The sequence below is a fragment of the Thalassophryne amazonica genome, chromosome 4 (assembly GCF_902500255.1).
Source record: "Thalassophryne amazonica chromosome 4, fThaAma1.1, whole genome shotgun sequence".
Lineage (NCBI taxonomy): Eukaryota > Metazoa > Chordata > Actinopteri > Batrachoidiformes > Batrachoididae > Thalassophryne > Thalassophryne amazonica.
This window is the reverse complement of record NC_047106.1, coordinates 135,920,707-135,936,574: the sequence shown is the minus strand read 5'-3', so window position 1 is coordinate 135,936,574 and position 15,868 is coordinate 135,920,707. Positions and strand designations below refer to the sequence as shown.

The 15,868-nt window shown below is 40.7% G+C and overlaps 1 protein-coding gene across 4 annotated transcripts in view; it reads left to right on the top strand.

The window, feature by feature from the left end:
• Nucleotides 1-14,798, top strand: part of LOC117508807 (Na(+)/H(+) exchange regulatory cofactor NHE-RF3-like) — a 41,731-nt gene extending 26,933 nt beyond the window's left edge. For 2 of the 4 annotated variants that reach the window (XM_034168641.1, XM_034168639.1), the window contains 5 exons: nt 1,518-1,650; nt 4,460-4,596; nt 4,666-4,873; nt 11,505-11,701; nt 11,800-14,798. In XM_034168641.1, the coding sequence (XP_034024532.1) occupies nt 1,518-1,650; nt 4,460-4,596; nt 4,666-4,873; nt 11,505-11,701; nt 11,800-12,015 (891 nt within the window). In that variant the 3' untranslated portion in view covers nt 12,016-14,798. Of the gene's footprint in view, nt 1-1,517; nt 1,651-4,447; nt 4,597-4,665; nt 4,874-11,504; nt 11,702-11,799 lie in introns of all 4 variants that reach the window. The other 2 variants (XM_034168640.1, XM_034168637.1) reach the window with 1 other exon arrangement.
• The last annotated feature ends 1,070 nt before the right edge of the window (nt 14,799-15,868 follow it).

The window sequence follows — 15,868 nt, the reverse complement described above, 5'->3', positions numbered from 1 at the left end:
GCGCATGCGTGAGTTTTTCCACGCCTGTCGGTGACGTCATTCGCCTGTGAGCACTCCTTGTGGGAGGAGTCGTCCAGCCCCTCGTCGGAATTCCTTTGTCTGAGAAGTTGCTGAGAGACTGGCGCTTTGTTTGATCAAAATTTTTTTTAAACCTGTGAGACACATCGAAGTGGACACTGTTCAAAAAATTAAGCTGGTTTTCAGTGAAAATTTTAAGGGCTGATGAGAGATTTTGAGGTGATACTGTCGCTTTAAGGACTTCCCACGGAGCAAGACGTCGCGCAGCACTCTCAGGCGCCGTCGTCAGCCTGTTTCAAGCTGAAAACCTCCACATTTAAGCCTCTGTTGACCCGGGACATCGAAGTTTCAGAAGAAGTCGGTTTCAGCATTTTATCCGGATATTCCACTGTTAAAGGAGATTTTTTTTTAATGAAAGACGTGCGGACGGATTGCAGGACGGCTCGCAGCCGCTGCGACGCTCCGCCACAGGAAAAACACCTCCGTTGGAAGCCTTAAGGACAAGTTGGAACATGTCCAGCTGTTAAACAATTTCTCATATACACACTCCACTGAAAGCCATCAAAAGCCGCCTGGATTTTACAAATGGTTATCAACACACAGGTGTTTTTCCTGTGCCGCCGCACCGCGCCGGCTGCGTCCCGATGCGCGGACCCGTCCACACGTCTTTCATTAAAAAAAATCTTTAACAGTGGAATATCCGGATAAAATGCTGAAACCGACTTCTTCTGAAACTTCTCTGTTCTCTCACGACGTCCTGGATCAATAGAGCCTGAAATGTGGAGGTTTTCAGCTTGAAACAGGCTGACGATGGCGCCTGGGAGTGCTGCGCGACGTCTCGCACCGTGGGAAGTCCTTAAAGCGACAGTATCACCTCAATCTCTCATCGGCCGTTAAAATTTTCACAGAAAACCAGCTTAATTTTTCGAACCGTGTCAACTTCGATGTGTCTCACAGGTTTAGAAAAAAGTTTGATCAAACAAAGCGCCAGTCTCTCAGCAACTTCTCAGACAAAGGAATTCTGACGAGGGGCTGGACAACTCCTCCCACAAGGAGTGCTCACAGGCGAATTACGTCACCGACAGGCGTGGAAAAACTCACGCATGCGCACGAGGGTTCAAGCATGTCTGACGTAAAAACATATGAATGAAATCCATATAGTTTTTGAAATAAATAAAAAGGACCGTTACTTTATTGACAGCCCTCGTATATCCCTCACTGGTTCCTGCCCATCTTTCCTTGTGCTATTAAATGAAGAAGAAGAAAAATAAGAAAATCCAGAGCAAATATCACCTACCGAGTCTGTTTTCAGTACTCCAACATTTTCTGTTCAATGAAGAGGAAACGTTTTGATCTGGCAACAGCTTTACTGTAATGCCAACAAGAGTTCTGTCATTTGTTCCCTCATTTGTGCTGCTTACTTTGTTGCGCTGATTAATTTTGTAAAATGTACTCATGGTACTGTGAATGTGAAATCCAATAAAGTCTGTCCTCTCCAGGCAGTTTCTATGAGTGTGAACCTGCGGTCACTGGCCTCAGTGTCCAAAGGGGACCACTGGTCCAGACCCAGACTGTGTCATGTTACCACACAGCAGCAGCACAGTCTTGGAATGACCATCAGATCAGTGGAAGGTACAAACCCACTGGAACAACAACATTTACAGCTTCTATAGACAAAAAGAAAAGAGAACTGTCATAGAACAAGGCTGAACCTGAACTTGGTTAACTTTATATTCAAAAATTTCCATTCCAGATTAAAAGTTATAATAACACCCATACAGGGTGTCAGTATCGTCCAAGTACTTATAGCACATCTCTTACAAAAAATGCAAAAACATATTCAGTAAAACCTTGAAATTTTAAATTTATCTGGACTTCATAAACTTCATTCAGTATCTAAGTATATAACCCCGCCAGCCTGCAATGAAACTCGTCGTATCTTTGCTCGGCCGGATTAATGCACTCGGGAGGCTGAAGCTCTGTCCACAGGGGAAAAGGGGACCCAAAGATCAGAGGTTTTTGGTGTTTCTAAATTACGCAGTTCACTGTATTTATGGTTTGTTTGCATGATCTATTTTCATTTGTTCATTTTTGTGTCAGTCATAAGATGATTTTGTTATGATTGATCTATGGCTGTCCAGTGGGCGGGTCTTAAAGTCAGGGGCAGAGGTCAGTGGTATTTCTCACTGGCAGAGGTGTCAAGTAACGAAGTACAAATACTTCGTTACTGTACTTAAGTACACTTTTTAGGTATCTATACTTTACTCCATTACTTATTTTTCTGCCTACTTCTGACTTCTACTCATTACATTTTCACACAAGTATCTGTACTTTCTATTCCTTACATTTTTAAAACAAACAGCCTCGTTACTCTTGGCTTCAGTTTAATGTTTATATATATATTTCACATCATGTGCGCCTGTAATCAACTTTTGTGCAGCAGCACGGCTTTGCTTTGAACCGTGAACCAATCGAAGCAGTGGTTCGCAGATTGAAGCAATGCTTCCACCTCTTGCTTCGTTTATTCTTTCTTTCTTTCGCTTAATTTTCCCCCGCTAAAACCATAAAGAGCATACTTCTGTGAGTATTATTTACCTTTTCTATGTTAAACCGACCTGTTATGGTCTTCTGAAACAGTTGATAGATGTATTTTTATAACTTAAAAACGGGAGCGACGCTAAGCGTTAGCATGTCTATGGCGTTTTAAATGTTAAAACTTAGCATTAAGCAACTGCAGCTCTCATCACGTTCGGGTGCATTTGTTTTCAAATTGTAATATTTCTTACATTTATTTTTGTTTATATATTAATAAGCTAATAATTATTATATACAATTTTAGAGAAAGAGGCAAAAAGAACCTGAATAGAAACACAACAGAAAATATAAAAGCAACTAACAATGAACATACATAAATAAATACATACATACATAAATAAATGTTTCCTGTGACACCTAGTGACTCTTACACCTCCACTTCATCCCTGTCTTATTTAATGACAGTTTGTTTTGGTCAAACCATATTTTCAATGTGTTAATTTCTTCAGTGATTTCCTCCAGAACTTTCTGCCAAACTAGAAAACTGCTGCATCCAAGTAAGAGCAGAATACTACTGGAATTAATTTGAATAAGGAAAGTTGTGTTTTGTTTTGTTTTTTCCTTCACTAAATGGATGCTGCACTCACTGCAGTTTATCGTCTGGAATAGTCCCAGATTGCATTTCAGAGCTTCTAGAATTGAAACATTTTCGTGCAGGTGGTGTTGGGGGGTAATTTTGGGTCTTTGGCCACATGTAGAACGAATCAGTTTTTAAATTAAGCTTTCAATTCATATAGTGGCGTCTACCTTTTTTTTTTAAAGGTTACTTTATACTTTTATACTTTAAGTAGGTTTTGGAGCACATACTTTTTCACTTTTACTTGAGTAAAGAGGTCAAGTTGATACTTCAACTTTTACCAGAGTGTTTTTAAACTGCAGTATCTATACTTCTACTTAAGTAACAAATGTGTGTACTTTTGACACCACTGATCACTGGCAATGTTGAAGTCACAGATAAATAATAGGCAGTGTCATACCGATGTAGAGAAGTAAAAAAAAACTTGAAGGCACACTCATGTACTGAGCTTCTTCCCCACCGCCACTCCATCCACTCATTTACCGAACCATCTTATGCCAGTCAAGGGTCACCGGGGGGCTGGAGCCTAATCCAGCGGTAAATGGGTGAGAGACGGGACAAAGCCTGGACAAGACACCAGGCTGGCGCACATAGGCAACCATTTCACCCAACCTGTGTGTCCTGTGAGGCAGGAGGAAGCTGGAGCACCCACAGGGAACCCACATAAACACAGGAAGAACATGCAAACACCAGACAGAAAGGACCAGGTCAGACACAAACCCGGGACCTTGTTACTTGGTCATTGGGAAATTCCCTTTTGGGTGACACGGTACAACCTTGGACTCAAGTACGAGCAATCCGGTGTTCGAACCACACCTGCCAGAAAGGTCACAAACGCCAACCACCATGCCCCCCTCACACACACACACACACACACACACACACACACACACACACACACACACACACACACACACACACACACACACAGACGCGCACACGCACATCGCACAGCCACTAATTTGCACCATGGCACTTTCCTCTATCTATGAAGTGTTATTATGCAGATACATTAACACCTACATATTGATCGTGAAGGATTTAAAAGACCATCTCACACAGGGATTATCATCACAATAATGCATTTCTCCCAACGTCTTGTGCCACGTTAACATGGAGATCCACATCACATTGGCTGTTTTAACTCCAAGTAGCACAAAAGAAGCTACAAAAAATTAGTCTGTCAGTAATCTGATTCTGTAAAATGTTTCTTGCATGTACCCAATAACTTCTTCACTACCCTGATATTACAACCAGATGTGTGTTCAGGTAAGAGAGGCCAGTACATCCTGAGCACCGTGACTGACGGTCCAGCAGAGAAGGCCGGCATCCGTAACGGAGACAAACTGGTGTGGATCAACGGCATCAAGGTGTCGATGCTCACACGCTCTATCCTCAGCAGAATGGTGAGAGTTTAGTGTTTCTCACACTGTTATCTGCCACAGCTCTCTGAGTTACCCGTGTTCCCCCCTCAGGTGAAGCGGAGTGGAGGCTCAGTGACTGTGCTGGTCATCGACCGTCACAGTGAATCCTCTTACATCAGGAGGAACATGCCCATCTTGCCAGTTTTGGCAGAATGCTGTAGCCTTCCTCACAGAGCCAAAACCATGCACATGGTTAAAGGGCAGGATGGATACGGATTCTTCCTGCGACAGGAAAAGCTTGCATTTACACGACGCATGAGTAAGTGATGCGCTCCTCACGCAAATGAAACAAAGCCGTTTTTTCCTATGAACACAAGAGGTCATCCGAGATGGCCAAGGTTTTGGACCTCATCCAAAACAGACATGGGGAAAACTGAACAAAATCCAGTAGTGTTCAGAATAATAGTAGTGCTATGTGACTAAAAAGATTAATCCAGGTTTTGAGTATATTTCTTATTGTTACATGGGAAACAAGGTACCAGTAGATTCAGTAGATTCTCACAAATCCAACAAGACAAAGCATTCATGATATGCACACTCTTAAGGCTATGAAATTGGGCTATTAGTAAAAAAAAAAAAAGTAGAAAAGGGGGTGTTCACAATAATAGTAGCATCTGCTGTTGACGCTACAAACTCAAAACTATTAAAACTGCTTTTTTTTTTTAGCAATCCTGTGAATCATTAAACTAGTATTTAGTTGTATAACCACAGTTTTTCATGATTTCTTCACATCTGCGAGGCATTAATTTTGTTGGTTTGGAACCAAGATTTTGCTCGTTTACTAGTGTGCTTGGGGTCATTGTCTTGTTGAAACACCCATTTCAAGGGCATGTCCTCTTCAGCATAACGCAACATGACCTCTTCAAGTATTTTGACATATCCAAACTGATCCATGATATGGATGACACCATAGTAGGAGAAACATGCCCATATCATGATGCTTGCACCACCATGCTTCACTGTCTTCACTGTGAACTGTGGCTTGAATTCAGAGTTTGGGGGTCGTCTCACAAACTGTCTGCGGCCCTTGGACCCAAAAAGAACAGTTTTACTGTCATCAGTCCACAAAATACTCCTCCATTTCTCTTTAGGCCAGTTGATGTGTTCTTTGGCAAATTGTAATCTCTTCTGCACATGTCTTTTATTTAACAGAGGGACTTTGCGGGGGATTCTTGCAAATAAATTAGCTTCACACAGGCATCTTCTAACTGTCACAGCACTTACAGGTAACTCCAGACTGTCTTTGATCATCCTGGAGCTGATCAATGGGGGAGCCTTTGCCATTCTGGTTATTCTTATATCCATTTTGATGGTTGTTTTCCGTTTTCGTCCACGCATCTCTGTTTTTTTTGTCCATTTTAAAGCACTGGAGATCATTGTAGATGAACAGCCTATAATTTTTTGCACCTGCGTATACGTTTTCCCCTCTCCAATCAACATTTTAATCAAACTACGCTGTTCTTCTGAACAATGTCTTGAACGTCCCATTTTCCTCAGGCTTTCAAAGAGAAAAGCATGTTCAACAGGTGCTGGCTTCATCTTTAAATAGGGGACACCTGATTCACACCTGTTTGTTCCACAAAACTGACAAACTCACTGACTGAATGCTACACTACTATTATTGTGAACACCCCCTTTTCTACTTTTTTTTACTAATAGCCCAATTTCATAGCCTTAAGAGTGTGCATATCATGAATGCTTGGTCTTGATGGATTTGTGAGAATCTACTGAATCTACTGGTACCTTGTTTCCCATGTAACAAGAAATACACCCAAACCTGGATTCATCTTTTTAGTCACATAGCACTACTATTATTATGAACACTACTGTACATGTCACTGAGATAGGCTCAACAGTTTCACCACATACAAATAAACTTCTTATGACTAAGTCTAGGAAGTCATTGAAAATCTGGTTTGAGTTTTGACTTTTCCCAAACCAGACACTGATTCCTCTCTGTCTCAAGTACTGCAATGAGGACATCCATTAATTCCCCAGGTGTGGAGGTCAAGGTTGGGGCATAGGTGCTGATGACTGTAAGTGGTTCCTCAGAGTTATGGAGGTGGACAGTCATCAGGTGTTCAGGTGTTTTTTTCATTCTGAAAAAAAATTGAGGTGGGCTTCATAGATAATTGGCAAAGCTTCTGGGGAAAACTTGGTCTTGTTAGGAGAGACGGCATCCATCCCACTTTGGATGGAGCAACTCTCATTTCTAGAAATCAATTTTCTTAAATCCTCCAAACCGTGACTATCCAGGGTGGGGACCAGGAAGCAGAGTTGTAGTCTTACACACCTCTCTGCAGCTTCTCTCCCCCTGCCATCCCCTCATTACCCCATCCCCGTAGAGACGGTGCCTGCTCCCAGACCACCAATAACCAGCAAAAATCTATTTAAGCATAAAAATTCAAAAAGAAAAAATAATATAGCACCTTCAACTGCACCACAGACTAAAACAGTTAAATGTGGTCTATTAAACATTAGGTCTTTCTCTTCTAAGTCCCTGTTAGTAAATGATATAATAATGGATCAACATATTGATTTATTCTGCCTTACAGAAACCTGGTTACAGCAGGATGAATATGTTAGTTTAAATGAGTCAACACCCCCGAGTCACACTAACTGCCAGAACGCTCGTAGCACGGGCTGAGGCGGAGGATTAGCAGCAGTCTTCCACTCCAGCTTATTAATTAATCAAAAACCCAGACAGAGCTTTAATTCATTTGAAAACTTGACTCTTAGTCTTGTCCATCCAAATTGGAAGTCCCAAAAACCAGTTTTGTTATTATCTATCGTCCACCTGGTCGTTACTGTGAGTTTCTCTGTGAATTTTCAGACCTTTTGTCTGACTTAGTGCTTAGCTCAGATAAGATAATTATAGTGGGCAATTTTAACATCCACACAGATGCTGAGAATGACAGCCTCAACACTGCATTTAATCTATTATTAGACTCAATTGGCTTTGGTCAAAATGTAATGAGTCCACCCACCACTTTAATCATATCTTAGATCTTGTTCTGACTTATGGTATGGAAATTGAAGACTTAACAGTATTCCCTGAAAACTCCCTTCTGTCTGATCATTTCTTAATAACATTTACATTTACTCTGATGGACTACCCAGCAGTGGGGAATAAGTTTGACTATTGACGAGATAGAGTATCTCGTCAATAGTTTTACATCCTGATTGAAGACAACTTTGGATGCTGTAGCTCCTCTGAAAAAGAGAGCTTTAAATCAGAAGTGTCTGACTCCGTGGTATAACTCACAAACTCGTAGCTTAAAGCAGATAACCCGTAAGTTGGAGAGGAAATGGCGTCTCACTAATTTAGAAGATCTTCACTTAGCCTGGAAAAAGAGTCTGTTGCTCTATAAAAAAGCCCTCCGTAAAGCTAGGACATCTTTCTACTCATCACTAATTGAAGACAATAAGAACAACCCCAGGTTTCTTTTCAGCACTGTAGCCAGGCTGACAGAGTCAGAGCTCTATTGAGCTGAGTATTCCATTAACTTTAACTAGTAATGACTTCATGACTTTCTTTGCTAACAAAATTTTAACTATTAGAGAAAAAATTACTCATAACCATCCCAAAGACGTATCGTTATCTTTGGCTGCTTTCAGTGATGCCGGTATTTGGTTACACTCTTTCTCTCCGATTGTTCTGTCTGAGTTATTTTCATTAGTTACTTCATCCAAACCATCAACATGTTTATTAGACCCCATTCCTACCAGGCTGCTCAAGGAAGCCCTACCATTATTTAATGCTTCGATCTTAAATATGATCAATCTATCTTTGTTAGTTGGCTATGTACCACAGGCTTTTAAGGTGGCAGTAATTAAACCATTACTTAAAAAGCCATCACTTGACCCAGCTATCTTAGCTAATTATAGGCCAATCTCCAACCTTCCTTTTCTCTCAAAAATTCTTGAAAGGGTAGTTGTAAAACAGCTAACTGATCATCTGCAGAGGAATGTCTATTTGAAGAGTTTCAGTCAGGTTTTAGAATTCATCATAGTACAGAAACAGCATTAGTGAAGGTTACAAATGATCTTCTTATGGCCTCGGACAGTGGACTCATCTCTGTGCTTGTTCTGTTGGACCTCAGTGCTGCTTTTGATACTGTTGACCATAAAATTTTATTAGAGATTAGAGCATGCCATAGGTATTAAAGGCACTGCACTGCGGTGGTTTGAATCTCATTTGTCTAATAGATTATAATTTGTTCATGTAAATGGGGAATCTTCTTCACAGACTAAAGTTAATTATGGAGTTCCACAAGGTTCTGTGCTAGGACCAATTTTATTCACTTTATACATGCTTCCCTTAGGCAGTATTATTAGACGGTATTGCTTAAATTTTCATTGTTACGCAGATGATACCCAGCTTTATCTATCCATGAAGCCAGAGGACACACACCAATTAGCTAAACTGCAGGATTGTCTTACAGACATAAAGACATGGATGACCTCTAATTTCCTGCTTTTAAACTCAGATAAAACTGAAGTTATTGTACTTGGCCCCACAAACCTTAGAAACATGGTGTCTAACCAGATCCTTACTCTGGATGGCATTACCCTGACCTCTAGTACTACTGTGAGAAATCTTGGAGTCATTTTTCCTCTAGGCTGGACTATTGTAATTCATTATTATCAGGTTGTCCTAAAAGTTCCCTGAAAAGCCTTCAGTTAATTCAAAATGCTGCAGCTAGAGTACTAACAGGGACTAGAAGGAGAGAGCATATCTCACCCATATTGGCCTCTCTTCATTGGCTTCCTGTTAATTCTAGAATAGAATTTAAAATTCTTCTTCTTACTTATAAGGTTTTGAATAATCAGGTCCCATCTTATCTTAGGGACCTCATAGTACCATATCACCCCAATAGAGCGCTTCACTCTCAGACTGCAGGCTTACTTGTAGTTCCTAGGGTTTGTAAGAGTAGAATGGGAGGCAGAGCCTTCAGCTTTCAGGCTCCTCTCCTGTGGAACCAGCTCCCAGTTCAGATCAGGGAGACAGACACCCTCTCTACTTTTAAGATTAGGCTTAAAACTTTCCTTTTTGCTAAAGCTTATAGATAGGGCTGGATCAGGTCACCCTGAACCATCCCTTAGTTATGCTGCTATAGACGTAGACTGCTGGGGGTTTCCATGATGCACTGAGTGTTTATTTATCTCTTTTTGCTCTGTATGCACCACTCTGCATTTAATCATTAGTGATTGATCTCTGCTCCCCTCCACAGCATGTCTTTTTTCCTGGTTCTCTCCCTCAGACCCAACCAGTCCCAGCAGAAGACTGCCCCTCCCTGAGCCTGGTTCTGCTGGAGGTTTCTTCCTGTTAAAAGGGAGTTTTTCCTTCCCACTGTAGCCAAGTGCTTGCTCACAGGGGGTCGTTTTGACCGTTGGGGTTTTTACGTAATTATTGTATGGCCTTGCCTTACAATATAAAGCGCCTTGGGGCAACTGTTTGTTGTGATTTGGCGCTATATAAATAAAATTGATTTGATTTGATTTGATCCCTGGTCACCTGGCTCAACCATCTTCAGCAATGTGTTGCTGACTGCAAACCCTACTCCGTGTTCTCTGAGGTCCTCAGTGCTCTTTCCTTGCCAGAAGAAGGTGTAGCCCTTCTCCATCAAAGTTCCTGATTCAGCCAGGCGTGTTTCTTGCAGAGCAGCTATGTCTGCCTTCAGTCTCAGCAGCTCGTTGTTGATGACTGCTGTCTTTCTTGTGTGACTGATGTTGTGGAGTTCGTGTTTGTGTTCTTGCCTTGTGCAGAAGTTGCGGTCTGCTTGTGGGATATACTTATCGCCATGCACCAGATGATGTGGAAGGCAGACCGTGGTGGACAGCACCTTACTGGTTGGGGACTACACAACTTGAGGCAGGTGGCAGCTGCCCAATGAAATACGAAAATCCTTCCCCCCGTTGGAAGCACCCCCTGGCACCACACTCTGCACCACTGGAGCATTATAGGTTATAACTTGTAGACTGTTGCTTTCTGTGTTGTTTCGACGCTGTGAAGCAAAGCTGGCGTATCCTGTCTAGGGTGTAAGGCAGGGCAGGGTAGTGTGGAGGACCAGCTGTTGCCCAAGTCGCAGGTCCCCCCTCTCCACGACACTGATTAATCCAACGGAGAGGCGGGGCCGGTACAGTTTGGGACCAGCGCCGTCGTCGGAGTTGCCAGAACGTGATTCCATACAACCCCAAACTGCATATTGGACTCCAGCTCCAGGTTTTTACTCAAGATTTACTCCTGAAGCCTTTCCTCAAAAGAGATGTGGCTACAAGGCAATGGATGTTGTGGATGTATATGACAAGGTATAGGGAGGAGGAAGGGTAATGAGGGTTAGGGTGTTTTTGTTTTTTGCTTTGGCTTGTAAATATATAGTATTTTGTATGTAAGTAGGTATGTGTAGGTGTATATTTATGTTTGTGTTTATATATGTGTATATATGTATATGTGTATATATGTGTATGTATATGTGTATGTATGTTGATGTGTGTATGTATATATATGTGTATATATATATATATTGATATCGGTTTAGGTGTGTAGGAATCTATGTGTATATGTGGCAAAGGGTATTACTGGTTGTGGGGAAGAAGGGGTAGGGATAAATAAGCTGATGCTTCACCCTACCCCTTTTCGGACATGTTGGGTACACAGTAGGAACTTTTTTGTTGTTGTCTTTACTGATCTATCTTGTAATTGTTGTTGTATCAAATGTTCGAAATAAACAGTTTTCATTCATTCATTCATTCAAGTAAAAGTCTAGTCCACACTTACGACTTGATCCCTTATTTAACAGATGCATTTGTTGGGGGGGGGGGTATGATAATTCTTCATTTGAACATTCTCAGATTGTTGCTTGTTTTCTGTCCTGCCTGGTGTTTAGTTCATGTCTTACGCGAGGTGGATTCGGGGAGTCCAGCTGAGCAGGCTAGGATGAAGGATGGAGACCGGCTGCTGGCCGTCAACGGGGAACCTGTTGAGTGCCTGGAACATGATGAAATTGTCCAAAAGATTCGGAGCAGTGGTGATCGAGTCAGTCTCACTGCAATATCTTCAGAAGGAAGAGACTTTTACAGAGGAGTAAGCACAGTTAGTTACACTGTAGACAAGTCACACATTCTACCATCATACCATTTTTTAAACAACTTTGTACTCCCTTTTTTCAACCTTTTCCACAGTTGGGACTTTCTCCCCTTCTGTTCAGTGAGGATTCTATACTCCACGTTAACGGTGTGCAGCCTGTGTCAAACTGTGACATCAACCAGAGTGAAAATCCAATGAGAACTGGAAATGGAGGCACATTAGATCACACACTGTCTGTGAGGGACAAGGAAGAGACCGACTTTGAGGTCCCAACAGTATCATGGAGAAGTAAGAACTTTAAACATGCCTAAAATAGAATTTCATGAAGAACAACCAGAGGTCCCAAAACCTGTAACTGATCAGATTTACACATCAGAGCAAACAACAAAAGACTCTGCCTGTGTTGTAGTGATCGACTGCAAACCTTTAGTTCAGTTGCCAATTTTCCTGCTAACCTTTCAGGTTACGGTGATGGAGTGCGCTCTTACAGGTATACCGCCACTGTGCTTTCTTATATTTAAGTTATAAAAAGAATTTTCTTTGGAACCACTGTAATTTTATTTATTAGCCTTTAATAGGGGATTCATAACATGACATTGCCAGTATGACCAAAATTTGTGTTTGGAAAAAAAAGAGTTCCCCTGAAGGGGAAAATTTCAAAAGAACAAACAGCCATGAACTACTGATGGCAGCGACCTTTACATTCTGTGATAGCAACATTGTGAATCACATGGGAGCTTCCCACGACTTGCGCGAGGGATGCTGGGAGGTACACACCGATAGCCAATTAGAGCACAGAAAGCCCAGTGACATCTGTTGGCTGGTCTCTTGAACAAAACTATTCAAAATGGTGGAAAACACTCAGAACCAGCTGCATTTCTGTATGAATTTAACATGTAGCTCATATGTTTTGTAAAGGTTAGCGGGAAATAAGCACTTCTAAATCTACCAAAGCTGTTTTTGAAATTAGATAACACCTCTGAAGTGATTTACAAAAATCTTATGGTCGCTAGCGTGCACAAGGCATGCATGCACGTCACATGAGGTCAAAGGTAACTTCTGGTCATTTCAAAACCTCATGCATGCGTGCACGCATTAAAAGGAAAATTAAATATTCTTGTGGAATTCCCCCCAGGTGAATGTCTTCTTCATTAAAATGAGCTGTAACATTTCAAAAACTGAGTGTAATAACTGGGATTTCAATAGAAACTCAGTTTTGACTGAAATTTTAAAGGGCGTATAGCCTTAAAGGTGGATGATATCGCCTTTCTAACTGATGCTGTCATGATCTTGGTTTTTGTTTTGATCCCTTTTCTTCTTGTTTCTGTCCTGTGTCCAGTTTAGCCATTGTAATTCCTGTTTTTTTTTTTTAATGTTCAAAATTTATTTCCTACATTTTCAGAGCTCAGAATTCTTTCATGTTCATAGTTTATTTCTTGTGTTCACTATTTATTTTTTAAGTGTTTACTGTTCTGGTTAAATTCTGTTTTAGTCATTTTGTGCTTACTTCCTGTTTTACTTTGACAGTGACTTCCCCCGGCTCAGTCAATTCAAACCCTGCTTTTGCATTTCGCTGTGCTAGTTTGTCTGCCTCAGTTGGATTTCATGGACTTTGACCTCTGATCTGTTGTCAGTAAGCGTCTTGTTAAGTGCTTTGCAAAAGTATTCACCTTCTTGCACTTTTACATGTTTTAATTTGTTTATGCTGTGTCAAACACAAAAAGTAATCCAGGCTTTTCTATATTAAAATTTCAAAAGTTATCCACCTTACACAGAAATTGAACGCAAATCTCTACAATTTAATATGAATTAAATAAAAATATCAAAGTCAAGATGATGGGTTGCATAAGTATAATGCCACCCTTTAGTTTAACACATGTAAATAATCAGTCTTATTGCCAATGTTCTTCAAGTTAGGGGATGGATACATGAACATTTCCAAGTCACTGAATATGTCTTGAACTTTATTTACATCAGTTATGAAGAAATACAAACAGTATGGCACTCTATGATAGATCTATGTGGAGCAGACAGTTCTCAAAAACTGTGACTGTGCAAGAAGGAGAAGAGTGAGGAAAGCCACCAAGACACCCAGAGAAGTTACATTCTTCTCTGGCTGCAACTGGGGAATCTGGAAATAGGGCAGGTTTTATATTTGTATCACCAGTTACACAATGTCATGCAGCAGAAAAGGATTTTCTAAAAAAAAACAAACAAACAAAAAAAACCAGACTTGAAAGTTCAACTACAGTCTGCCAGGAGGCACATGGGAGACTCAAGCCCAAATTTGAACTGTTCCTTTTTATGAAAGTTCTCTATTCCACTCCACTCCACTATGAACCTGTGAGTGGTGATGCAACAGGCCAAATGTGTCCTGTGGACAGTCTCTCCAGTCTCACACACACAAGCCTATAATTCCTTCAGAGCTGTTCAAGTTGTTGGCTTCCCTCACTATTTTCCTTTTTCATGGTCACTCACATTTGGAGAACTGCCTACTCCACACAGATTTATCCTGCAATATCATACAGTTTGTATTTTTTAATGTCTGATAATAAATAAAGTCCAAGACATATTCAATAACTTGGAAATATTAATGATTTCCATGTGTTATACCAAAGGGTGCCATTACTTATGCAGCCCATCATCTTAGCCTTGGTATTTTTATTTAACGCATATTAAGTTATAGACCTTTGTTTTCAGTTTTAGTGTAAGGAGGATAACTTAAAAAAAAAAAAATCCAATATAGGAAATTTTAAATTACTTTTTGTAGACTGGTGCTGAAATCTTGTGACACTTTCAGGTATTTTTGGGACAAAGTTGGCAACCAGTCTTATTTTGTCCATTTGGGTGTGCTGAATTCAAATCTGCCACATGACAAACTATCTGACCTGTTGACCTCCAGAGGTCATTGAACTTTGTGACCCTAAGCGCCCCATCGGAACCCACACTCTAAAAAAGAAACTGCTGCCTCAGCGAGAAAAATTGATGCAACAATTTGCATAAATGGACTATTTTTATACAGCGCTTTTCCATCAGCATCAGACACTCAAAGCGCTTTACAATTATGCCTCACATTCACCCAAACACACTCACTCACCGATGTCAGGGTGCTGCCATACAAGGTGCTCACTACACATCGGGAGCATATTGGGGATTAAGGACCTTGCCCAAGGGCCCTTGATTTTCCGGTCAGGCTGGGATTTGAACAGCGGATCCTCTGGTCTCAAGCCCATCACCTCCCCATAGACTTTTTAAAAAGTTATTTCTACTTTCATCTGAGTTAATGCCACAAGACTTCTCTAGTTATGTTGAGAGAAAAAAATAAAATCTAAAAATTACTTTCTTGAGACAGCGGTAAATTTTTTAGAGTGCAGTTTCTCAGCTTCATAAGCAGTCAAACGCACTGAAGTGATGAATAAACTTAAATGACCTTTTGTCAATTCTAGGGTTCTGAATTCAAATTTTTCATTTGAAGAAGTCTATCATCCAACCTCTGGTGACCTCTAGAGTTCATTGACCTTCACAACCAAAAACGGCAAACTGAAGAGTTTCTTTCTTTCATAAAGCAATTAAATGCATGAATATGATGAAGTTGAAAAATGGGTCTTATTTTGCCAATCTGGAGATGCTCAATTCCAATTCTCCTTATGCCAAACTCCATCTGCTCTCTGGTATCCTTTAGATGTCATTTAACTTTGCATATGTGCAATCCTCCAATAAAATAAAGCATGCATTGTGCTCTTAAATTGAGATGTGAACGGCCTCTACATTACTACATCATCCTAAAAATCTGAATTTCTCAAGTGCTTGTGTTAAATCTAGATGATGAACACTGCATTTAAGATTTTTTTTTTCCAAAATGCCCATCATACTGTACGTTGGCATTAGTGTACATCTGTATTTAGTCCACTTTGTTTTGGTAAACTTGACCAGCAGTGTGGCAGTGACATGCAGCAGTACACTTGCATTTCTTGTGTTTGGCTGACACCGATCCCAGCAGACCGTTATATCCATCTGTCTGCTGTTTGTGCACTTTGACAGAAGTACTGACCAGTTTGTTTTCTCTAAAGGTCACATTTAATGGTTTCATCAGTGCTGGTCATCAAACTTTGGATTTTTACCATCTTTGAAAGCAGAGATTCAGAAACACATGTGGACTACAGA